Below are 25763 nucleotides of genomic sequence, written 5' to 3' on the forward strand. Positions count from 1 at the left end.
ACACTGACCGGTGACTCTCTGTCCCTCTCTCTCAGGGGGAGATCTGTACACTGACCGGTGACTCTCTGTCCCTCTCTCTCAGGGGGAGATCTGTACACTGACCGGTGACTCTCTGTCCCTCTCTCTCAGGGGGAGATCTGTACACTGACCGGTGACTCTCTGTCCCTCTCTCTCTCTCAGGGAGTTCTGTACACTGACCAGTGACTCTCTGTCCCTCTCTCTCAGGCGGAGTTCTGTACACTGACCAGTGACTCTCTGTCCCTCCCTCAGGAATATCTGTACACTGATCGGTGACTCTCTGTCCCTCCCTCAGGGTGATCTGTACACTGACCGGTGACTCTCTGTCCCTCCCTCAGGGTGACCTGTACACTGACCGGTGACTCTCTGTCCCTCCCTCAGGGACATCTGTACACTGATCGGTGACTCTCTGGCCCTCCCTCAGGGAGATCTGTACACTGACCGGTGACTCTCTGTCCCTCCCTCAGGGAGACCTGTACACTGACCGGTGACTCTCTGTCCCTCCCGCAGGGACATCTGTACACTGATCGGTGACTCTCTGGCCCTCCCTCAGGGAAATCTGTACACTGATCGGTGACTCTCTGGCCCACCCTCAGGGAGATCTGTACACTGACCGGTGACACTCTGTCCCTCCCTCAGGAATATCTGTACACTGACCGGTGACTCTCTGTCCCTCCCTCAGGGAGATTTGTACACTGACCGGTGACTCTCTGTCCCTCCCTCAGGGAGATCTGTACACTGATCGATGACTCTCTGTCCCTCCCTCAGGGAGATCTGTACACTGACCGGTGACTCTCTGTCCCTCCCTCAGGGAGATCTGTACACTGATCGGTGACTCTCTGTCCCTCCCTCAGGGAGATCTGTACACTGATCGGTGACTCTCTGTCCCTCTCTCAGGGAGATCTGTACACTGATCGGTGACTCTCTGTCCCTCCCTCAGGGAGATCTGTACACTGACCGGTGACTCTCTGTCCCTCCCTCAGGGACATCTGTACACTGATCGGTGACTCTCTGGCCCTCCCTCAGGGAGATCTGTACACTGACCGGTGACTCTCTGTCCCTCCCTCAGGGAGACCTGTACACTGACCGGTGACTCTCTGTCCCTCCCGCAGGGACATCTGTACACTGATCGGTGACTCTCTGGCCCTCCCTCAGGGAGATCTGTACACTGATCGGTGACTCTCTGTCCCTCCCTCAGGAATATCTGTACACTGATCGGTGACTCTCTGTCCCTCTCTCTCTCAGGGAGATCTGTACACTGACCGGTGACTCTCTGTCCCTCTCTCTCTCTCAGGGAGATCTGTACACTGACCGGTGACTCTCTGTCCCTCCCCTCAGGGAGATCTGTACACTGACCGGTGACTCTCCGTCCCTCCCTCAGGGAGATCTGTACACTGACCGGTGACTCTCTGTCCCTCTCTCTCAGGGGGAGATCTGTACACTGACCGGTGACTCTCTGTCCCTCTCTCTCAGGGGGAGATCTGTACACTGACCGGTGACTCTCTGTCCCTCTCTCTCAGGGGGAGATCTGTACACTGACCGGTGACTCTCTGTCCCACTCTCTCTCTCTCTCAGGGAGATCTGCACACTGACCGGTGACTCTCTGTCCCTCTCTCTCTCTCAGGGAGATCTGTATACTGACCTGTGACTCTCTGTCCCGCCCTCTCAGGGGGAGATCTGTACATTGACCGGTGACTCTCTGTCCCTCTCTCTCTCTCAGGGAGTTCTGTACACTGACCAGTGACTCTCTGTCCCTCTCTCTCAGGCGGAGTTCTGTACACTGACCAGTGACTCTCTGTCCCTCCCTCAGGAATATCTGTACACTGATCGGTGACTCTCTGTCCCTCCCTCAGGGTGATCTGTACACTGACCGGTGACTCTCTGTCCCTCCCTCAGGGAGACCTGTACACTGACCGGTGACTCTCTGTCCCTCCCTCAGGGAGATCTGTACACTGACCGGTGACTCTCTGTCCCTCCCTCAGGGAGACCTGTACACTGACCGGTGACTCTCTGTCCCTCCCGCAGGGACATCTGTACACTGATCGGTGACTCTCTGGCCCTCCCTCAGGGAAATCTGTACACTGATCGGTGACTCTCTGGCCCACCCTCAGGGAGATCTGTACACTGACCGGTGACACTCTGTCCCTCCCTCAGGAATATCTGTACACTGACCGGTGACTCTCTGTCCCTCCCTCAGGGAGATTTGTACACTGACCGGTGACTCTCTGTCCCTCCCTCAGGGACATCTGTACACTGACCGGTGACTCTCTGTCCCTCCCTCAGGGAGATCTGTACACTGATAGGTGACTCTCTGGCCCTCCCTCAGGGAGATCTGTACACTGACCGGTGACTCTCTGTCCCTCCCTTAGGTATATCTGTACACTGACCGGTGACTCTCTGTCCCTCCCTCAGGGAGATCTGTACACTGATCGATGACTCTCTGTCCCTCCCTCAGGGAGATCTGTACACTGACCGGTGACTCTCTGTCCCTCCCTCAGGGAGATCTGTACACTGATCGGTGACTCTCTGTCCCTCCCTCAGGGAGATCTGTACACTGATCGGTGACTCTCTGTCCCTCTCTCAGGGAGATCTGTACACTGATCGGTGACTCTCTGTCCCTCCCTCAGGGAGATCTGTACACTGACCGGTGACTCTCTGTCCCTCCCTCAGGGACATCTGTACACTGATCGGTGACTCTCTGTCCCTCCCTCAGGGAGATCTGTACACTGACCGGTGACTCTCTGTCCCTCCCTCAGGGAGATCTGTACACTGATCGGTGACTCTCTGTCCCTCCCTCAGGGAGATCTGTACACTGACCGGTGACTCTCTGTCCCTCCCTCAGGGAGATCTGCACACTGACCGGTGACTCTCTGTCCCTCCCTCAGGGAGATCTGTACACTGACCGGTGACTCTCTGTCCCTCCCTCAGGGAGATCTGTACACTGATCGGTGACTCTCTGGCCCTCCCTCAGGGAGATCTGTACACTGATCGGTGACTCTCTGTCCCTCCCTCAGGAATATCTGTACACTGACCGGTGACTCTCTGTCCCTCCCTCAGGGAGATCTGTACACTGATCGGTGACTCTCTGTCCCTCCCTCAGGAATATCTGTACACTGATCGGTGACTCTCTGTCCCTCTCTCTCTCAGGGAGATCTGTACACTGACCGGTGACTCTCTGTCCCTCCCTCAGGGAGATCTGTACACTGACTGGTGACTCTCTGTCCCCCTCTCAGGGGGAGATCTGTACACTGATCGGTGACTCTCTGTCCCTCCCTCAGGGAGATCTGAACACTGACCGGTGACTCTCTGTCCCTCCCTCAGGGAGATCTGTACACTGACCGGAGACTCTGTGTCCCTCCCTCAGGAATATCTGTACACTGACCGGTGACTCTCTGTCCCTCCCTCAGGGAGATCTGTACACTGACCGGTGACTCTCTGTCCCTCCCTCAGGGAGATCTGTACACTGAGCGGTGACTCTCTGTCCCTCTCTCAGGAATATCTGTACACTCACCTTTCGTACATATCGTAGGGGTCGTACAGCGTCTGTGGGTCTCGTCCTCGGAAAAAGGGGGGCTGCGGTTCCAGGTAGCGGGACCAGGCTCGGTCGTACTGGGGTGGCGGAGGGAGGGGCACTGATCCCGGAGGTCGCTGGTAGAAGGGGCGATCTCTGAATTCCCGGAAACGAGATGGTGCCGACCACTTCCCCTCGTGGGAGAGGCTAGATGTCCTCTTCATGTCCCTGGGTGCGGTGAAAGAGAGTTAGTGAGAAGGGATGGGGATGGCTGTATCATGGACTGCTATGGAATCACCAGTGCCTTTAAAGGGAAAATCGTACAAAAGGCAGTGTAGTCAGAGGTAAAATCCCCCAACTATTGAGGACATCTACCTGAAGCACTGTCGTAGACAAAAGCACTCATCATCAGCAATACCCATCACCCAGGCTGGGCTGTCTGCTCACTGAGCCAGCCACCATTATCTACTCCTCCATTCAATCTGGGCTGAATTTTCACCTCCCCCCTCCCAAACCAATCAGGAGCATACCACTCGTCTTAAATTCACCAAATCTCCTGTCAGTGGCAATGAATTCTGTAAATCCACACCCGACCCGCTGGAGATAGTCCACAGACCCACCACCATCTGGACAGAGACACTCCACAGATCCATGTCCAGCTGGAGATAGTCCACAGACCCACCACCCTCTGGACAGAGACACTCCACAGACCCACCTCCCTCTGGACAGAGACACTCCACAGACCCACCACCCTCTGGACAGAGACACTCCACAGACCCACCTCCCTCTGGACAGAGACACTCCACAGACCCACCACCCTCTGGACAGAGACACTCCACAGACCCACCTCCCTCTGGAGACACTCCACAGACCCACCACCCTCTGGAGACACTCCACAGACCCACCTCCCTCTGGACAGAGACACTCCACAGACCCACCACCCTCTGGACAGAGACACTCCACAGACCCACCTCCCTCTGGAGACACTCCACAGACCCACCACCCTCTGGAGACACTCCACAGACCCACCTCCCTCTGGAGACACTCCACAGACCCACCACCCTCTGGACAGAGACACTCCACAGACCCACCACCCTCTGGAGACACTCCACAGACCCACCACCCTCTGGACAGAGACACTCCACAGACCCACCACCCTCTGGACAGAGACACTCCACAGACCCACCTCCCTCTGGAGACACTCCACAGACCCACCACCCTCTGGACAGAGACACTCCACAGACCCACCTCCCTCTGGACAGAGACACTCCACAGACCCACCACCCTCTGGACAGAGACACTCCACAGACCCACCACCCTCTGGACAGAGACACTCCACAGACCCACCTCCCTCTGGAGACACTCCACAGACCCACCTCCCTCTGGACAGAGACACTCCACAGACCCACCTCCCTCTGGACAGAGACACTCCACAGACCCACCACCCTCTGGACAGAGACACTCCACAGACCCACCTCCCTCTGGAGACACTCCACAGACCCACCACCCTCTGGACAGAGACACTCCACAGTCCCACCTCCCTCTGGAGACACTCCACAGACCCACCTCCCTCTGGACAGAGACACTCCACAGACCCACCTCCCTCTGGAGACACTCCACAGACCCACCTCCCTCTGGACAGAGACACTCCACAGACCCACCTCCCTCTGGACAGAGACACTCCACAGACCCACCTCCCTCTGGACAGAGACACTCCACAGACCCACCACCCTCTGGAGACACTCCACAGACCCACCACCCTCTGGACAGAGACACTCCACAGACCCACCACCCTCTGGACAGAGACACTCCACAGACCCACCACCCTCTGGACAGAGACACTCCACAGACCCACCTCCCTCTGGAGACACTCCACAGACCCACCACCCTCTGGACAGAGACACTCCACAGACCCACCTCCCTCTGGACAGAGACACTCCACAGACCCACCACCCTCTGGACAGAGACACTCCACAGACCCACCTCCCTCTGGACAGAGACACTCCACAGACCCACCACCCTCTGGACAGAGACACTCCACAGACCCACCTCCCTCTGGAGACACTCCACAGACCCACCTCCCTCTGGACAGAGACACTCCACAGACCCACCTCCCTCTGGACAGAGACACTCCACAGACCCACCACCCTCTGGACAGAGACACTCCACAGACCCACCTCCCTCTGGAGACACTCCACAGACCCACCTCCCTCTGGACAGAGACACTCCACAGACCCACCTCCCTCTGGAGACACTCCACAGACCCACCTCCCTCTGGAGACACTCCACAGACCCACCTCCCTCTGGACAGAGACACTCCACAGACCCACCTCCCTCTGGACAGAGACACTCCACAGACCCACCACCCTCTGGAGACACTCCACAGACCCACCACCCTCTGGACAGAGACACTCCACAGACCCACCACCCTCTGGACAGAGACACTCCACAGACCCACCTCCCTCTGGAGACACTCCACAGACCCACGTCCCTCTGGAGACACTCCAAAGACACACCTCCCTCTGGACAGAGACACTCCACAGACCCACCTCCCTCTGGAGACACTCCACAGACCCACCTCCCTCTGGACAGAGACACTCCACAGACCCACGTCCCTCTGGAGACACTCCACAGACACACCTCCCTCTGGACAGAGACACTCCACAGACCCACCTCCCTCTGGACAGAGACACTCCACAGACCCACCTCCCTCTGGAGACACTCCACAGACCCACCACCCTCTGGACAGAGACACTCCACAGACCCACCTCCCTCTGGAGACACTCCACAGACCCACCACCCTCTGGACAGAGACACTCCACAGACCCACCTCCCTCTGGAGACACTCCACAGACCCACCTCCCTCTGGACAGAGACACTCCACAGACCCACCTCCCTCTGGACAGAGACACTCCACAGACCCACCTCCCTCTGGAGACACTCCACAGACCCACCTCCCTCTGGAGACACTCCACAGACCCACCACCCTCTGAAGACACTCCACAGACCCACCACCCTCTGGAGACACTCCACAGACCCACCACCCTCTGGACAGAGACACTCCACAGTCCCACCTCCCTCTGGAGACACTCCACAGACCCACCTCCCTCTGGACAGAGACACTCCACAGTCCCACCACCCTCTGGAGACACTCCACAGATCCACCTCCCTCTGGACAGAGACACTCCACAGACCCACCTCCCTATGGAGACACTCCACAGACCCACCTCCCTCTGGACAGAGACACTCCACAGACCCACCACCCTCTGGACAGAGACACTCCACAGACCCACCTCCCTCTGGACAGAGACACTCCACAGACCCACCTCCCTCTGGAGACACTCCACAGACCCACCTCCCTCTGGACAGAGACACTCCACAGACCCACCACCCTCTGGACAGAGACACTCCACAGACCCACCTCCCTCTGGACAGAGACACTCCACAGACCCACCTCCCTCTGGACAGAGACACTCCACAGACCCACCACCCTCTGGACAGAGACACTCCACAGACCCACCTCCCTCTGGACAGAGACACTCCACAGACCCACCTCCCTCTGGAGACACTCCACAGACCCACCTCCCTCTGGAGACACTCCACAGACCCACCTCTCTCTGGAGACACTCCACAGACCCACCACCCTCTGGACAGAGAAACTCCACAGACCCACCTCCCTCTGGACAGAGACACTCCACAGACCCACCTCCCTCTGGACAGAGACACTCCACAGACCCACCTCCCTCTGGAGACACTCCACAGACCCACGTCCCTCTGGAGACACTCCACAGACCCACCACCCTCTGGAGACACTCCACAGACCCACCTCCCTCTGGAGACACTCCACAGACCCACCTCCCTCTGGAGACACTCCACAGACCCACCTCCCTCTGGAGACACTCCACAGACCCACCACCCTCTGGAGACACTCCACAGACCCACCTCCCTCTGGAGACACTCCACAGACCCACGTCCCTCTGGAGACACTCCACAGACCCACCTCCCTCTGGAGACACTCCACAGACCCACCACCCTCTGGAGACACTCCACAGACCCACCTCCCTCTGGAGACACTCCACAGACCCACCTCCCTCTGGACAGAGACACTCCACAGACCCACCTCCCTCTGGAGACACTCCACAGACCCACCACCCTCTGGAGACACTCCACAGACCCACCTCCCTCTGGAGACACTCCACAGACCCACCTCCCTCTGGAGACACTCCACAGACCCATGTCCCTCTGGAGACACTCCACAGACCCACCTCCCTCTGGAGACACTCCACAGACCCACCTCCCTCTGGACAGAGACACTCCACAGACCCACCACCCTCTGGATCCAGTCCCGCTGAAGGGTCTCAGCCCAAAACATTGACTATTCTTTCCAGCATCACTGAACCTTGTCCAAGGAACTGATGGAGCACTTCAAAAAAGGGGAGGTTTAGGGTTTACTCGTCATCGAGGTAGCAGAAGTGATACACTGTGGAGGACATTCTGACTGGCTGCATCCCCGTCTGGTGTGCAGTGGCCACTGCAATGGGCCGCCTGTCCACGCTAAGCACAGCCCTCCCCACCGCTGAGGACAGCTCCCATTACCCTCAGGACAATATGGAGCAGGTTGCCCTCTGCACATAGACAATGAGCCCAAAGGAACAGCAGTTTGGCACCAGCAGTGCTCAACCTGGCACAGGCTCCTATGGGACTGCTGCTCCACATTTTCCCTCCGGCTTCCCCATGACTGGGCGCAGCCACAAGGCAGCAGAGGTCTGAGATCAGAGTTTTATATAACAACTACAGTATGGGAACAGGCCATCTTGGCCATTCTACTCCGTGACGAACGCTTACTCTCACCTAGTCCCACTGACCCACACTCAGCTCATAACCCTCCATTCCTTTCCTGTCCATATACCTATCCAATTTTACTTTAAATGACAATACTGAACCTGCCTCTACCACTTCTACTGGAAGCTCGTTCCACACAGCTACCACTCTCTGAGTAAAGAAATTCCCCCTCGTGTTACCCCTAAACTTTTGCCCCCTAACTCTCAAATCATGTCCTCTTGTTTGAATCTCCCCTACTCTCAATGGAAAAAGCCTATCCAACTCTATCTATCCCCCTCATAATTTTAAATATCTCTATCAAGTCCCCCCTCAACCTCTACGCTCCAAAGAATAAAGACCTAACTTGTTCAATCTTTCTCTGTAACTTAGGTGCTGAAACCCAGGTAACATTCTAGTAAATCTTCTCTGTACTCTCTCTATTTTGTTGACATCTTTCCTATAATTCGGTGACCAGAACTGTACACAATACTCCAAATTCGACCTTACCAATGCCTTGTACAATTTTAACATTACATCCCAACTCCTGTACTCAATGGCAACATGAGTGAATCTGCAGATGCTGGAAATAAATAAAAACACAAAATGCTGGCAGAACTCAGCAGGCCAGACAGCATCTATGGGAGGAGGTAGTGACAACGTTTCAGGCCGAAACCCTTCATCAGAGTAAAGGGTAACTCTCTGGCATCTCCCAACCAGCCACTGTTGAATCCATTTTACTACTTCAATATTAATACCTAACGATTGAACCTTCCTAACTAACCTTCCGTGTGGAACCTTGTCAAAGACCTTACTGAAGTCCATATAGACAACATCCACTGCTTTACCCTCGTCAACTTTCCTCGTAACCTCTTCAAAAAATTCAATAAAATTTGTCAAACATGACCTTCCATGCACAAATCCATGCTGACTGTTCCTAATCAGACCCTGTCTATCCAGATAATTATATATATCATCTCTAAGAATACTTTCCATTAATTTTTCCACCACTGACGTCAAACTGACAGGCCTATAATCACTAGATTTACTCTTAGAACCCTTTTTAAACAATGGAACAATAGCTCACACAAAACACACATTGTAAATCATTTATGACAACTGGATGCAGTCAGTCAAGTTACACTGCATGTTAACACTGACACAGATGTGACTCTGCACAGCAAGATCATCTATTACCACAGGGGACTGCTTTCTTCTGCACACCATTCAGCTCTCCATGTCCAACAGCATCGAAGTAGAACAAGGGAGCACCATGGAGTGCAGAATAAAGTGTTACAGTTTCAGAGAAAGGGCAGTGCAGGCAGACAACAAGGTGCAAGTGTCACAACGAGGTAAATCGTGAGGTCAGGAGTTCATCTTATCGTTCAATAGTCTGATAACACTGGGGTAGAAGCTGTCTTATCGTACTGGGGGACCGTTCAATAGTCCGATAACGGGGGTAGAAGCTGTCTTATTGTACTGAGGGACCATTCAATAGTCTGATAACAGCGGGGTAGAAGCTGTCTTATCGTACTGGGGGACCGTTCAATAGTCTGATAACAGCGGGGTAGAAGCTGTCTTATCGTACTGGGGACCGTTCAATAGTCTGATTAACAACGGGGTAGAAGCTGTCTTATCGTACTGGGGACCATTCAATAGTCTGAAAACAGCGGGGTAGAAGCTGTCTTATCGTACTGGGGGACCGTTCAATAGTCTGATAACAGCGGGGTAGAAGCTGTCTTATCGTACTGGGGGACCGTTCAATAGTCTGATTAACAACGGGGTAGAAGCTGTCTTATCGTACTGGGGACCGTTCAATAGTCTGAAAACAGCGGGGTAGAAGCTGTCTTATCGTACTGGGGGTCCGTTCAATAGTCTGATAACAGCAGGGTAGAAGCTGTCTTATCGTACTGGGGGACTGTTCAATAGTCTGATAACAGCGGGGTAGAAGCTGTCTTATCGTACTGGGGGACCATTCAATAGTCTGATAACAGAGGGGTAGAAGCTGTCCTCGAGCCTGGTGGGACGTGCTTTCAGGCTTTTGTATCTTCTGCCCGATGGGGGGGGGGGGGGGGTGGGGGTAGAGAGAATGTCCGGTGTGGGTGGGGTATTTGATTATGTTGTCTGGCCAACGGGAGAAGGGACAGAATAGAAGATGGCTTTGGCTCTGACGTATTAAGCCCACACTATAAACAGCTCAACAGCACTTTGGCCCATCAAACCATCCCAACCTTCTTTTCTGTCTCATCCCATCGAGCCACAGCTGGGCCACAGCCCTCTCCCATCCACGTACTTATCCAAACCTCTTAAATATTGAACTCAAGCTTGCTCCAACCATTTCCACTGGACACTCATTCCACACTGTCACCACCCTCAGGTTCCCCTGAAACATTTGATCCTTCACCCAGAACCTCCAACCCCACTCAGCAAAGTCTGCTTGCATTTACCCGATCCAGATTTCTATAATTTTCCACACCTCTATCAAATCTCCCCTTATTCTGAAGGGAATAAAACCCTAACCTATTCCTTCTAGCTGAGGTCCTCGTTCTGAACTTTCCCTGTACTCTTTCAGTCTTGTTTACATTCTTTGCATTGGTTTTTGACCAAAACTATTTCTGGTGTGTTGTCCCCACCTGCTGGTAGGAAAGTGATATAGCAGCTTGCCACCTTTTTATTTTTCATTGGCTGAGGATTAGCATGTGACACACGAGCCCTGACGACGTTACTTTTTATTGGTTCCTTACGACTGTGTCTGAACTGCAGTATAAAGGTGCCAGGTTTTGCAAAGGCTCAATCTTTGTATCTTAGTTTAAACTTTAAAATAAATTACTATAAAGCAGCAAATTTTCATTCATTCTTGGTCTCCTAAAAGTTGGGGAATCAAAAAACTCACCAGATCCCACACAGGGCTTTAACTCAGCCCCACCCCTCCACCTAATGAAGGGCAGCTTAGAGCACTCCAGCACAGTAAAATGTTGTGCCGACCTTTTAACCTACTCCAAGATCATCGAAAATTACCCTCATCAATTTGCACAGTAACTTTGAGGGTTTGGAGGATGTGGACCCCAAGACCCCTGTCCCTCCACACTGCTAAGAATCCTGCCTTCAAGTTCAGTCTTCCAAAGTGAATCACTTCACAAGTTCCTGGTTGAACTGCATCTGCCACTTTCCAGCCCAGCTCTGCATCCTGTCAATGTCCCATTGTAACCCACAACCACCTTCTACACCGTCCACAACTACACCAGGTCATCTGCAAATTTCCTAACCCACCGTTCCTCATCCAAATCATTGGAAAGATTCCTCACCAATTGCAACAGCTCACTCCTGTCTGCTGTGTTTCCCATTCGTTCCTCTGCCCAGTCACTGATCAGCAGCGTTAAATTGTATCTGGAATCATCTGGGGGCGTGTACACCAGCGGGTGACAGACACACCTGGGTCTGGGGGTGTGAACCCCAGCGGGTGACAGACATGCCTGGGTCTGGGGGTGTGAACCCCAGCGGGTGACAGACACGCCTGGGTCTGGGAGTGTGAACCCCGGCGGACGACAGACACGCCTGGGTCTGGGGGCGTGAACCCCGGCGGACGACAGACACGCCTGGGTCTGGGGGCGTGAACCCCAGAGGGCGACAGACACGTCTGGGGGCGTGAACCCCAGTGGACGACAGACACGCCTGGGTCTGGGGTGTGAACCACAGCAGACGACAGACACGCCTGGGTCTGGGGGCGTGAACCACAGCAGACGACAGACACGCCTGGGTCTGGGGTGTGAACCACAGCAGACGACAGACACGCCTGGGTCTGGGGACGTGAACCCCTGTGGGTGACAGACACGCCTGGGTCTGGGGGCGTTAACCCTGGCGGGTGACAGACACGCCTGGGTCTGGGGACGTGAACCCCTGTGGTTGACAGACACGCCTGGGTCTGGGGACATGAACCCCGGCGGGTGACAGACACACCTGGGTCTGGGGAAGTGAACCCCGGCGGGTGACAGACACGCCTGGGTCTGGGGGCATTAACCCTGGCGGGTGACAGACACGCCTGGGTCTGGGGGCGTTAACCCTGGCGGGTGACAGACACGCCTGGGTCTGGGGGTGTGAACCCCGGCGGGTGACAGACACACCTGGGTCTGGGGGCGTGAACCCCAGCGGGTGACAGACACGCCTGGGTCTGTGGGCGTGAACCCCGGCGGGTGACAGACACGCCTGGGTCTGGGGGTGTGAACCCCAGCGGGTGACAGACACGCCTGGGTCTGGGGGCGTGAACCCCAGCGGGTGACAGACACGCCTGGGTCTGTGGGCGTGAACCCCAGCGGGTGACAGACACGCCTGGGTCTGGGGGCGTGAACCCCAGCGGGTGACAGACACGCCTGGGTCTGGGGTGTGAACCCCGGCGGGTGACAGACACGTCTGGGGATGTGAACCCCTGTGGTTGACAGACACGCCTGGGTCTGGGGTGTGAACCCCGGCGGGTGACAGACACGTCTGGGGATGTGAACCCCTGTGGTTGACAGACACGCCTGGGTCTGGGGGTGTGAACCCCAGCGGGTGACAGACACGCCTGGGTCTGTGGACGTGAACCCCAGCGGGTGACAGACACGCCTGGGTCTGGGGACGTGAACCCCAGCGGGTGACAGACACGCCTGGGTCTGGGGACGTGAACCCCAGCGGGTGACAGACACGCCTGGGTCTGTGGATGTGAACCCCAGCGGGTGACAGACACGCCTGGGTCTGGGGTGTGAACCCCAGCGGGTGACAGACACGCCTGGGTCTGTGGACGTGAACCCCAGCGGGTGACAGACACGCCTGGGTCTGGGGGCGTGAACCCCAGCGGGTGACAGACACGCCTGGGTCTGGGGTGTGAACCCCAGCGGGTGACAGACACGCCTGGGTCTGGGGGCGTGAACCCCAGCGGGTGACAGACACGTCTGGGGGTGTGAACCCCAGCGGGTGACAGACACGCCTGGGTCTGTGGACATGAACCCCGGCGGGTGACAGACACGCCTGGGTCTGGGGGTGTGAACCCCGGCGGGTGACAGACACGCCTGGGTCTGGGGATGTGAACCCCGGCGGGTGACAGACACGCCTGGGTCTGGGGGTGTGAACCCCAGCGGGTGACAGACACGCCTGGGTCTGGGGGCGTGAACCCCAGCGGGTGACAGACACGTCTGGGGGTGTGAACCCCAGCGGGTGACAGACACGCCTGGGTCTGTGGACGTGAACCCCGGCGGGTGACAGACACACCTGGGTCTGGGGACGTGAACCCCTGTGGGTGACAGACACACCTGGGTCTGGGGATGTGAACCCCTGTGGGTGACAGACACACCTGGGTCTGGGGATGTGAACCCCAGCGGGTGACAGACACACCTGGGTCTGGGGATGTGAACCCCTGTGGGTGACAGACACGCCTGGGTCTGGGGGTGTGAACCCCTGTGGGTGACAGACACGCCTGGGTCTGGGGGTGTGAACCCCAGCGGGTGACAGACACACCTGGGTCTGGGGATGTGAACCCCTGTGGGTGACAGACACGCCTGGGTCTGGGGGTGTGAACCCCAGCGGGTGACAGACACGCCTGGGTCTGGGGATGTGAACCCCAGCGGGTGACAGACACACCTGGGTCTGGGGATGTGAACCCCTGTGGGTGACAGACACGCCTGGGTCTGGGGGTGTGAACCCCAGCGGGTGACAGACACGCCTGGGTCTGGGGATGTGAACCCCTGTGGGTGACAGACACGCCTGGGTCTGGGGGCGTGAACCCTGGCGGGTGACAGACACGCCTGGGTCTGGGGATGTGAACCCCTGTGGGTGACAGACACACCTGGGTCTGGGGACGTGAACCCCTGCGGGTGACAGACACGCCTGGGTCTGGGGGTGTGAACCCCAGCGGGTGACAGACACGCCTGGGTCTGGGGACGTGAACCCCAGCGGGTGACAGACACGCCTGGGTCTGGGGGCGTGTACCCCAGAGGACGACAGACACGCCTGGGTCTGGGGGTGTGAACCCCGGCGGGTGACAGACACACCTGGGTCTGGGGGCGTGTACCCCAGAGGATGACAGACACGCCTGGGTCTGGGGATGTGAACCCCGGCGGGTGACAGACACGCCTGGGTCTGGGGGTGTGAACCCCGGCGGGTGACAGACACACCTGGGTCTGGGGATGTGAACCCCGGCGGGTGACAGACACACCTGGGTCTGGGGGTGTGAACCCCAGAGGACGACAGACACGCCTGGGTCTGGGGATGTGAACCCTGGCGGGTGACAGACACGCCTGGGTCTGGGGATGTGAACCCTGGCGGGTGACAGACACACCTGGGTCTGGGGATGTGAACCCTGGCGGGTGACAGACACGCCTGGGTCTGGGGGTGTGAACCCCAGCGGGTGACAGACACGCCTGGGTCTGGGGGCGTGAACCCTGGCGGGTGACAGACACGCCTGGGTCTGGGGGTGTGAACCCTGGCGGGTGACAGACACGCCTGGGTCTGGGGACGTGAACCCCGGCGGGTGACAGACACGCCTGGGTCTGGGGGTGTGAACCCCGGCGGGTGACAGACACGCCTGGGTCTGGGGGCGTGAACCCCGGCGGGTGACAGACACACCTGCGTCTGGGGGCGTGAACCCCGGCGGGTGACAGACACGCCTGGGTCTGGGGGCGTGAACCCTGGCGGGTGACAGACACGCCTGGGTCTGGGGGCGTGAACCCTGGCGGGTGACAGACACGCCTGCGTCTGGGGGCGTGAACCCTGGCGGGTGACAGACACACCTGGGTCTGGGGATGTGAACCCCTGTGGGTGACAGACACGCCTGGGTCTGGGGATGTGAACCCCTGTGGGTGACAGACACGCCTGGGTCTGGGGATGTGAACCCCTGTGGGTGACAGACACGCCTGGGTCTGGGGGCGTGAACCCCGGCGGGTGACAGACACACCTGGGTCTGGGGGTGTGAACCCCGGCGGGTGACAGACACGCCTGGGTCTGGGGGTGTGAACCCCGGCGGGTGACAGACACGCCTGGGTCTGGGGGCGTGAACCCCGGCGGGTGACAGACACGCCTGGGTCTGGGGGTGTGAACCCCGGCGGGTGACAGACACGCCTGGGTCTGGGGGTGTGAACCCCGGCGGGTGACAGACACACCTGGGTCTGGGGGCGTGCTCCAGCCTGCGTTCAGACAAACGCCGTTCTGGCTTGCGTTCCTCCCTCTGTCGAGATGTCTCTGTCTCCGATGTTCCCAGCTTCTGGCTGAGCGTCTTCTGCAGAAAAGGGGGTAGAAAGTAGAGTGTGAGAGGTTGAACGATAGAGCGGGAAGTTAGCATGGAACTCAATCATCGACTCTGACAACTTGTTGCTTATATGTTCCAGGGGGTGGGGGGGAGAGACGGGAGCACTGATCGCACCTTGATCTGCTGAAGTTTGCTTCGGATCTCCATGAAGCCCATGTGTAAACGGCCACGGAAGTGGTCGGCCAGCCTCTTGTCCTTCTCCTGCAGCCCCAGATAGGCACCGCACACATCGCACACACGCAGCTTCTGTTGCTGTAGGCTGCACGTCGGGATGTTATTGCGATATTCTTCCTGCAGGGACGGAGACAGGGAGAGGGTGAGAATGAGAGGTTCCAGCCCTGGGACAGTGGGACCTCACATGGCATGGCTGTGGATTTAGGGACTGTGGGAGAGAGTGGGACAGTGGGATTAGTTTGGGGACTGACACAGGGTTGTGGGGAGAGAGTGGGACAGTGGGATTAGTTTGGGGTCTGACACAGGGTTGTGGGGAGAAAGTGGGACTGTGGGATTAGTGTGGGGACAGATACAGGACTGTGGGGAGACAGTGGGATTAGTTTGGGAACTGACACAGGGTTGTGGGGAGAGAATGGGACAGATGGATGAGTTTGGGGACTGACACAGGGCTGTGGGGAGAGAGTGGGACAGTGGGATTAGTTTGGGGACTGACAAAGGGCTGTGGGGAGACAGTGGGACAGTGGGATTAGTTTGGGAACTGACACAGGGCTGTGGGGAGAGAATGGGACAGTTGGATGAGTTTGGGGACTGACACAGGGCTGTGGGGAGAGAGTGGGACTGGGATTAGTTTGGGGACTGACAAAGGGCTGTGGGGAGACAGTGGGACAGTGGGATTAGTTTGGGAACTGACACAGGGTTGTGGGGAGAGAATGGGACAGTTGGAGAGTTTGGGGACTGACAAAGGGCTGTGGGGAGAGAGTGGGACTGGGATTAGTTTGGGAACTGACACAGGGTTGTGGGGAGAGAGTGGGACAGTTGGAGAGTTTGGGGACTGACACAGGGCTGTGGGGAGAGAGTGGGACAGTTGGAGAGTTTGGGGACTGACAAAGGGCTGTGGGGAGAGTGGGACAGTTGGATGAGTTTGGGGACTGACACAGGGCTGTGGGGAGAGAGTGGGACAGTTGGAGAGTTTGGGGACTGACACAGGGCTGTGGGGAGAGAGTGGGACAGTTGGATGAGTTTGGGGACTGACAAAGGGCTGTGGGGAGAGAATGGGACAGTTGGAGAGTTTGGGGACTGACACAGGGCTGTGGGGAGAGAGTGGGACAGTTGGAGAGTTTGGGGACTGACAAACGGCTGTGGGGAGAGAGTGGGACAGTTGGATGAGTTTGGGGACTGACACAGGGCTGTGGGGAGAGAATGGGACAGTTGGAGAGTTTGGGGACTGACAAAGGGCTGTGGGGAGAGAGTGGGACAGTGGGATTAGTTTGGGGACTGACAAAGGGCTATGGGGAGAGAGTGGGACAGTGGGATTAGTTTGGGAACTGACACAGGGCTGTGGGGAGAGAATGGGACAGTTGGAGAGTTTGGGGACTGACAAAGGGCTGTGGGGAGAGAATGGGACAGTGGGATTAGTTTGGGAACTGACAAAGGGCTGTGGGGACAGTGGGATTAGTTGAGATGATGTTCCCTATCTTGGGAAGCCAGGACCAGAGGGCACGACCTCAGAATAGAGGGGCATCCATCTAGAAGAGAGATGAGGAGGAATTTCTTCAGCTAGAGAGTGGTGGATCTGTGGAATTCATCGCCACAGTTGGCCATAGAGTATATTTAAAGTGAGGTCGATATGTTCTTGATTGGTCAGGTGTCAAAAGTTATAGGGCGAAGGCAGGAGAATAGTATTGTGAGGGATTATAAAATAATAAATCAGCCATGGAGGAGCAAACTCGAATGGTGCCAGATGGGGACAGTAGACAGGGGCCCCCACTCACCTCAGACTCCTTCTTGAGTTGTGTTAGCCTCTCCACCTCCTCCAGTACCCGCTGTGACTGGTCAAGGATCCCGCTGGAACCTAGCAGCTCAGCTCGGGCCAGCAGCTTGCCAATGTCCTCATTCAACATCTGCACCTTCTCCACCTGGCAGCGAGGGACAGAGGGTTAGGGTTAGGGTTAACCCGCGCTCGGGCCAGCAGCTTGCCAATGTCCTCATTCAACATCTGCACCTTCTCCACCTGGCAGCGAGGGACAGAGGGTTAGGGTTAGGGTTAACCCGCGCTCGGGCCAGCAGCTTGCCAATGTCCTCATTCAACATCTGCACCTTCTCCACCTGGCAGCGAGGGACAGAGGGTTAGGGTTAGGGTTAGGGGAAGGATACTCGGTGATGCATTAGGGTTAGGGTTAGGGTTAAGCAGGAAAGTGAGAGACAGCCAGGACAGCCAGAATTGAGGACAGGGTGTGGCCAGCAGGGAGTATGGAGGAGAGGGAGCTGGGGAGGAGATGAAGTGAGGCAAGGTGGAGGGAGATCCGGGAGGGTAGGAGGAAGGACTAAGGGGAGGGCAGGTAGGTTGAGGGATCTGAGATTAGGTGATGGAGGGTATTTCTTGTTACCTTGGCAATGATCTCAGTACTGAAGGATTTCTGGACCAGCACCAATTTCTCTTTGTCCTGCTCAGCCTTGCGGTCGCATTCGCTAAGAAACTCCTCCAGCGCAGACATGGCCTGTGGGATGGGGGGAGGAAAGAATTTGGGATAGGGAAGTAGGGGGCCACCATCCCTCCATCCATTCTGTGCCCCCCTCCCCGCTCCGCCCTGACCCCACCTCCTCTCCCACTCTGTCACGTCCTCATCATCCCCATTTTATCTCCCTCCCTCCCTCCACCCTTCCACACCCCGCCTTCCTTTGAACTTCTCCTCTTCAAACAATTTCCTTCTACCCTGAGACAGCAGTGCCCCCTCACCTCCTTTTCAAAGAGGTAGTCCTTGGTCTTGGACGCGATCAGATAGTCGGCTCGCAGAGCCACATCGTGTAGCTTCTTACACCCCCCCACGTCCATTTTCTGTGGGTACAGAAAGGGGGAAGTGTTCACGAGACAACTGCATACAGAAGGGGGACTGCAGACAGCCCAGAGAAAGAATTGTACTCTCTGTACACCACCTGTCTCCTACTCCCTTCAAACCCCCCCGGGAACCTGTCCCCCCTCCCTTTAAACCCCCCCCGGGAACCTGTCCCCCCCTCCCTTTAAAACCCCCCCCGAACCCGTATCCCTCTCCCTTTAAACCCTCCTGAGAACCCATCTCCCCCCACTTTAAATCCCTCTGGGAACCCATCTCCCCCTCCGTTTCACCCCCACCCGAGACCCTGTCTCCCTCTGCGTTTCACCCCCACCCGAAACCCTGACTCCCCTTCCCTTTAAACCCCCCCCCCCGGGACCCCGTCTCCCTCTCCGGGAACCTGTCTCCCCGTTTCACCCCCACCCGAGACCCTCTCCCCCTGCGTTTAAACCCAATGGGCACCCCTGTCACCCTCTCCCTTTAAACCCAACTCCTCGGGTCTGCATCTTGCACCCATGGGTGGCAGGATATAGAGCATATTCCGAGATCGGTGACCAGTGCTGTGCCTCAGGGATGACCCCTACTCTTTGTGACTTGGATGAGGAAGTGGAAAGGTTTGTTAGTAAGTTTGCAGATGACCTGAAGGTTGGTGGAGTTGTGGACGGTGTAGAAGATTACAACGGGACATTGCAGGATGCAGAGCTGGGCTGATGAGTGGCAGATGCAGTTCAGCCTGGGGAAGTGTGAAGTGATTCAGTCTGGAATGCTGTATTTAAAGGCAGAGTACGTTAATGATAGTGTGAAAGAACAGAAGGATGGCCCCACAAAGTTGCCACACTATTGGATAGGGTAGTTGAAGAGGCATAACCTTGCTATCAACTTTCCTCATAAGACATGCTGTCTAATCCAGGCAGCATTCTGATGAATCTCCTCTGCACCCTCTCTAAAACTTCCATGAAGAGACCAGAACTGAACACAATATTCCGTGTGTGGTCTAACCAGGGTTTGAGAGATGCAACTTTGCATCATGGCTCTTGACTACACGAAGGTCGCAGTGCCTGTACTGTTCGCTGTAACACCAATTTGGGGGCACAATCTCAGAAAGGTTTATTACCTGAGTAGGAGGAGCTAAAGATGGTGCCAGACTTTGGTGTCTTGTTGGTGACCCAGCTTATTTCTCCTCTTGGCATTTCTCTTTTTCCTTTTCGGGTTGGCTGGGGTTCTGTCAGGGTCAGTGGCTTCTCGCTCTGGGAACTCACCTTCGGGATTCCTCACCAACTGGAGTGTCGTGGGAGATTGACTCTCACTGCAGCAGGAGCGGTATCTCTCTCTCCCTCACTAGTGAGCGAGCACGCCTGTCTGAGATGTCAAAGTGTTGGGATGGTCTGTGGGGGCTTTGCATGGTGGGTAGTGGGGGTTGATGTTTGTACTGCAGCAAGTGGGGGGGGGGTGATGTAAGTGGACAGGGCCTTGGGGTCCTAACTCTTCCTGTCACTCATTCTTTGGGGCTTTGTTCTGCTTTCCTGGATGTCTGCAAAGATTAAGAATTTCAGGTTGTATACTGATGTCTTCACTGTCCCCACTGTTCGACTGGAAGCCCAGGTTCTCATTGCCCTGTCTCCAGGCAGCAGAACGGGCTGGGACTCACCGACCCAGCCAGAATATCGTGCGGACAACACCCCAGGAGATGCGCCTTGCAGACCCGGTCATCTGTGAACTTCACCTTCTGCCGGTTGACGTCACCTGGGGTGAGAGATACAACAAGAGTCAGAATCAGGTTTATTTTCACTGACATTATAGGCACTCTTCATCCAATCTAACCCTTCCTTCCCACACAGCATAGACGAGAACTACAACCTTTACAGGCTTGCTTCAGAGAGTGATGTTGTGAAGGAAAGACTGAGAATGGCCCACCAGTCCTCCAGGCTCAGGGGTTCAGGCCAGGGCCAACAACCGACTGGTAAAAACAAATTTGATACGAAACAGCAGTGAAGAATCCTGCTACATCTCAGTGCACGGTATTCCCAAGTCTCCAACAAGAACATGCATGACTGACAGTAGTAGAAACCGGGAGAAAGTTACTGACACGATGGAGGAAGCCCTGAACTCCACCGGAGATGGAGGACCGTCACTGCTGCCCCAAATGCTGACGGTGTATCAGGCAGCGAGTAACTGAGGGCCTTATTGAAACTTATTGATGTTGAAAGGCTTCGATACAGTAGATCTGAAGAGAATGTTTCCTATGGTGGGAGAGTCTAAGACAAGAGGGGCTCAGCCTCAGAGGGTTGTCCTTTTAGAAGGGAGATGAGGAAGACTTTTTGGCAGAGAATGGTGAATCTGTGGAATTTGTTGCCACAGATGGCTGTGGAGGCCAAGCCATTGAGTATGTTTAAGACAAAGGTTTACAGATTCTTGATTAGTCTGGGCAGGAAGTGATGTAGGGAGAAAACAGGAGATTGGGGCTGAGAAGGAAAATGGATCAGCCACGATGAAATAGTGGAGCAGACCCGATGGGCAGAATGGCCTTCAATCTCCCTAATGTATCTGCTTCTACCATGACCCTGGCTGCATACATCCGCACTGACCGGCTACCCCCCGATTTAGCCCAGCCCAATCATGGGACAATTACAATGAATCCTACCAACCAGTACACCTTTGGACTGTGGGAGGAAACCGGAGCACCCAGAGGAAACAACACGCTCCCAGTGACTTATCCAAAAGCTCCAGAACACCCTTTTCCTTCATATCTACAAGCTCAAGCCTCTCATTCTGCCACAAGCCAGTCCTTTTCCGCAGTGAATACTGAAGTATTAAGTACCTCTGCCATCTCCTCCGGTTCCATGCACACTTTTCCACTGTCACACTTGATTGGGCCTATTCCCTCATGTCTTATCCTCTTCCTCTTCGCATACTTGTAGAATGCCTTGGGGTTTTCCTTAATCCTGTCCACCAAGACCTTTTCAAGCTCTCCTAATTTCTTTCTTGAGCTCCTTCCTGATAGCCTTATAATTTTCTAGCTCTCTTATCATTACCTAGCTTTTTGAACCTTTCGAGAGCTCTTTTCTTCTTGACCAGGTTTACTACAGCCTTTGTAAACCACGGTTCCTGTACCCTACCATCATTTCCCTGTCTGACTGGAATGTACCTGTGCAGAACTCCACGCAAATAACCCCTTAACATTTGCCATATTTCTTCCGTACATTTCTCTGAGAACATCTGTTTCCAATTTATGCTTCCAAGTTCCTGCCTGATAGCCTAATTTCCCCTTATTCCTAACTTGTCTGTTCCTATCCCTCTCCAATTCTATGGTAAAGGAGACACAGAGATGTGATCACTATCTACAAAATGTTCTCCCACTGAGATATCTGACACCTGACCAGGTTCATTTCCCAATACCAGATCAACTACAGCCTCTCCTCTTGTCGGATTATCTACATACTGTGTCAGGAAACCTTCTTGAACACACCTAACAAATTCCACCCCATCTAAACCCCTAGCTCTAGGGACATGCCAATCAAATACTTGGAAAATTAAAATCTCCCACGACAACAGCCCTGTTATTATTGCACCTTTCCAGAATCTGTCCCCCTATCTGCTCCTCGATGTCCCTGTTTCTATTGGGTGGTCGATAAATACACCCAGTAGAGTTATTGACCCCTTCCTGTTCCCAACCTCCACCCAGAGACTCCGTACACATCCCCTCCATGTCTTCCTCCTTTTCTGCACTGTGACACTATCTCTGATTGGCAGTGCCACACCACCACCTCTTTTGCCTCCCTCCCTGTCCTTTCTGAAACATCTAAAGTCTGGGACTCTAAGTAACCATTCCTGCCCCTGAGCCATCCAAGTCTCGGTATTGGCCACAACATCATATCTCCAAGTGCTGATCCACGCTCTAAGCTCATCCACTTTGTTCATTATACTCCTTGCATTAAAATAGACACATCTCAAACCATTCGTCTGACCGTGTCCCTTCTCGATCCTCCCGCTCACACTGTCTCCAAGCTTTCTATTTGAGCCAACCGCCCCTTTCTCGGTCCCTTCAGTTTGGTTCCCACCACCCCCAGCAATTCTAGCTTAAACTCTCCCCAGTAGCCTTAGCAAACCTCCCCACCAGGATATTGGTCCCCCTGGGATTCAAGTGGAACCCATCCTTTTTGTACAGGTCACACCAGCACCAGGAGAGGCCCCAATGATCCAGAAATCAGAATCCCTGCCCCAATCCCTCAGCCATGCATTTATCTTCCACCTCACTCCACTCCTATTCTCACTGTCACGTGGCACAGGCAGTAATCCCGAGAATACTACCTTTGCGGTACTGTTTCTCAACTCCCCGTAGTCTGTTTTCAGTACCTTCTCCCTTTTCCTGTCTATGTCATTGGTACCATTATGTACCATGACCTCTGGCTGTTCTCCTTCACACTTCAGGATATCTTGAACACGATCAGAAACATCCCTGGCACATGGGAGGCACATGTGCACAGAACACCAACCTCACACACATACTTCCTGTCCGGCAACCTACCTCGCCTCAACCGTTATTGCCGAAGCCCGTCTCCCTCTACTCTGTCGCCCGCTCTGTAAAGCTGTCTCCTTTTAAACTTTTCCCACTGTTCTCACTGGCGGACATCCATGCACTTGCGCAGTCGTGCCAATCAAACCACCCAGAGGGTGCAGAGAGATTCACCAGGATGCCGGCTGGATTGGACAGCAGGTCTTACGAGAAAAGGTTGAGCAAGCTGGGGCTTTTCTCCTTGAAGCAAAGGAGGACGAGAAGTGATTTGATAGAGGTGCACGGTATGATAAGAAGCACAGATCGAGTGGACAGCCAGGGAATCTTTCCCAGGACTGGAATGAAGGGGTATAATATTGAGGTGATTAGAGGGAGATGTCAGAGGTACTAAAAGCACACAGAATGGTGGGTGCATGGAACTTGCGGCCAGGGCTGGAGGAAGAGACAGACACCTGAGACACACAATGATGGGAGCACGTTGGGCTATTCTGCTGGGAGGTGTGAGATTGATCTAAGAGGCCAGCACCACCTAGTGGCCGAAGACCCTGCACTGTTCGAAGTTTGAAGGTTTATCTAAGGAAACTGTAACTTGTGCAACACACACAAAATACTGGAGGAACTCAGCAGGTCAGACAGTGTCTATGGACGGAGTAACACACACAAAATGCTGGAGGAACTCAGCAGGTCAGACAGTGTCTATGGACGGAGTAACACACACAGAATGCTGGAGGAACTCAGCAGGTCAGACAGTGTCTATGGACAGAGTAACACACACAAAATGCTGGAGGAACTCAGCAGGTCAGACAGGGTCTATGGTCATAGTAACACATACAAAATGCTGGAGGAACTCAGCAGGTCAGACAGTGTCTGTGGACAGAGTAACACACACAAAATGCTGGAGGAACTCAGCAGGTCAGACAGTGTCTATGGACAGAGTAACACACAAAATGCTGGAGGAACTCAGCAGGTCAGACAGTGGCTGTGGTCAGAGTAACACACAAAATGCTGGAGGAACTCAGCAGGTCAGACAGTGTCTATGGACAGAGTAACACACAAAATGCTGGAGGAACTCAGCAGGTCAGACAGTGTCTATGGTCATAGTAACACATACAAAATGCTGGAGGAACTCAGCAGGTCAGACAGTGTCTGTGGACAGAGTAACACACACAAAATGCTGGAGGAACTCAGCAGGTCAGACAGTGTCTATGGTCATAGTAACACATACAAAATGCTGGAGGAACTCAGCAGGTCAGACAGTGTCTATGGACAGAGTAACACACACAAAATGCTGGAGGAACTCAGCAGGTCAGACAGTGGCTGTGGTCAGAGTAACACACAAAATGCTGGAGGAACTCAGCAGGTCAGACAGTGTCTATGGACAGAGTAACACACAAAATGCTGGAAAAACTCAGCAGGTCAGACAGTGTCTATGGTCATAGTAACACATACAAAATGCTGGAGGAACTCAGCAGGTCAGACCGTGTCTGTGGACAGAGTAACACACACAAAATGCTGGAGGAACTCAGCAGGTCAGACAGTGTCTATGGTCATAGTAACACATACAAAATGCTGGAGGAACTCAGCAGGTCAGACAGTGTCTATGGACAGAGTAACACACACAAAATGCTGGAGGAACTCAGCAGGTCAGACAGTGTCTATGGTCAGAGTAACACACACAAAATGCTGGAGGAACTCAGCAGGTCAGACAGTGTCTATGGACAGAGTAACACACAAAATGCAGGAGGAACTCAGCAGGTCAGACAGTGTCTACGGTCAGAGTAACACACCCAAAATGCTGGAGGAACTCAGCAGGTCAGACAGTGTCTATGGTCAGAGTAACACAGACAAAATGCTGGAGGAACTCAGCAGGTCAGACAGTGTCTATGGTCAGAGTAACACACACAAAATGCTGGAGGAGCTCAGCAGGTCAGGCAGTGTCTATGGTCAGAGTAACACACACAAAATGCTGGAGGAACTCAGCAGGTCAGACAGTGTCTACGGACAGAATAACAGAGTAACTCTTTTACTCTTTTCCACAGATGCTGCCTGACTGCTGGGGATTGACACAGGACTGTGGGGAGAGAGTGGGACAGTGGAATTAGTGTGGGGACTGACCCGGCTGAGGGAGAGAGTGGGACAGTAGGATTAGTTTGGGGACTGACACAGGACTGTGGGGAGAGAGTGGGAGAGTGGGATTAGTTTGGGGACTGACACAGGACTGTGGGGAGAGAGGTGGACAGTCAGATTAGTTTGGGGACTGACAGGACTGTGGGGAGAGAGTGGGACAGTGGGATTAGTTTGGGGACTGACACGGCTGTGGGGAGAGAGTGGGACAGTCAGATTAGTTTGGGGACTGACACAGGACTGTGGGGAGAGAGGGGGACAGTCAAATTATTTTGGGGACTGACACAGGACTGTGGGGAGAGAGTGGGACAGTGGGATTAGTTTGGGGACTGACACGGCTGTGGGGAGAGAGGGGGACAGTCAGATTAGTTTGGGGACTGACACAGGGCTGTGGGGAAAGAGTGGGACTGTGGGATTAGTGTGGGGACTGACGCGGCTGTGGGGAGAGAGTGGGACAGTGGGATTAGTTTGGGGACTGACACAGTGCTGTGGGGAGAGAGT

General features: G+C 55.0%; 2 protein-coding genes across 6 annotated transcripts in view; both read right to left on the reverse strand.

Annotated features, from left to right (window-relative positions):
- Nucleotides 1-25763, reverse strand: part of LOC132386337 (putative RNA-binding protein Luc7-like 1) — a 71626-nt gene that overhangs the window by 7868 nt on the left and 37995 nt on the right. The window contains exons 2-8 of the mRNA XM_059958581.1: nt 20274-20368; nt 18532-18630; nt 18182-18292; nt 17567-17710; nt 15735-15911; nt 15475-15590; nt 3530-3757 (exon numbers count right to left, since the gene is read on the reverse strand). Of these exons, the coding sequence (XP_059814564.1) occupies nt 3530-3757; nt 15475-15590; nt 15735-15911; nt 17567-17710; nt 18182-18292; nt 18532-18630; nt 20274-20368 (970 nt within the window). The remainder of the gene's footprint in view (nt 1-3529; nt 3758-15474; nt 15591-15734; nt 15912-17566; nt 17711-18181; nt 18293-18531; nt 18631-20273; nt 20369-25763) is intronic.
- LOC132386336 (uncharacterized) lies at nt 3757-7804 on the reverse strand. Of its 5 annotated transcripts, XM_059958576.1 has the most exons (5): nt 6790-7804; nt 6422-6694; nt 6108-6388; nt 4877-5987; nt 3757-4777 (listed from the first exon to the last, which is right to left on the reverse strand). In XM_059958576.1, the coding sequence occupies exons 1-5, from the start codon at nt 7763-7765 to the stop codon at nt 4089-4091; spliced, it is 3330 nt and encodes a 1109-aa protein (XP_059814559.1). In that variant the 5' UTR covers nt 7766-7804; the 3' UTR covers nt 3757-4088. The 5 variants fall into 5 exon arrangements, with proteins under 5 accessions (XP_059814559.1, XP_059814563.1, XP_059814558.1 ...); XM_059958580.1 differs by lacking the exon at nt 6422-6694 and having other exon boundaries at nt 6108-6169; nt 7501-7804; XM_059958575.1 differs by having other exon boundaries at nt 6108-6694.

Source organism: Hypanus sabinus, unplaced genomic scaffold (genome assembly GCF_030144855.1).
Source record: "Hypanus sabinus isolate sHypSab1 unplaced genomic scaffold, sHypSab1.hap1 scaffold_1097, whole genome shotgun sequence".
Classification (NCBI taxonomy): Eukaryota; Metazoa; Chordata; class Chondrichthyes; order Myliobatiformes; family Dasyatidae; genus Hypanus; species Hypanus sabinus.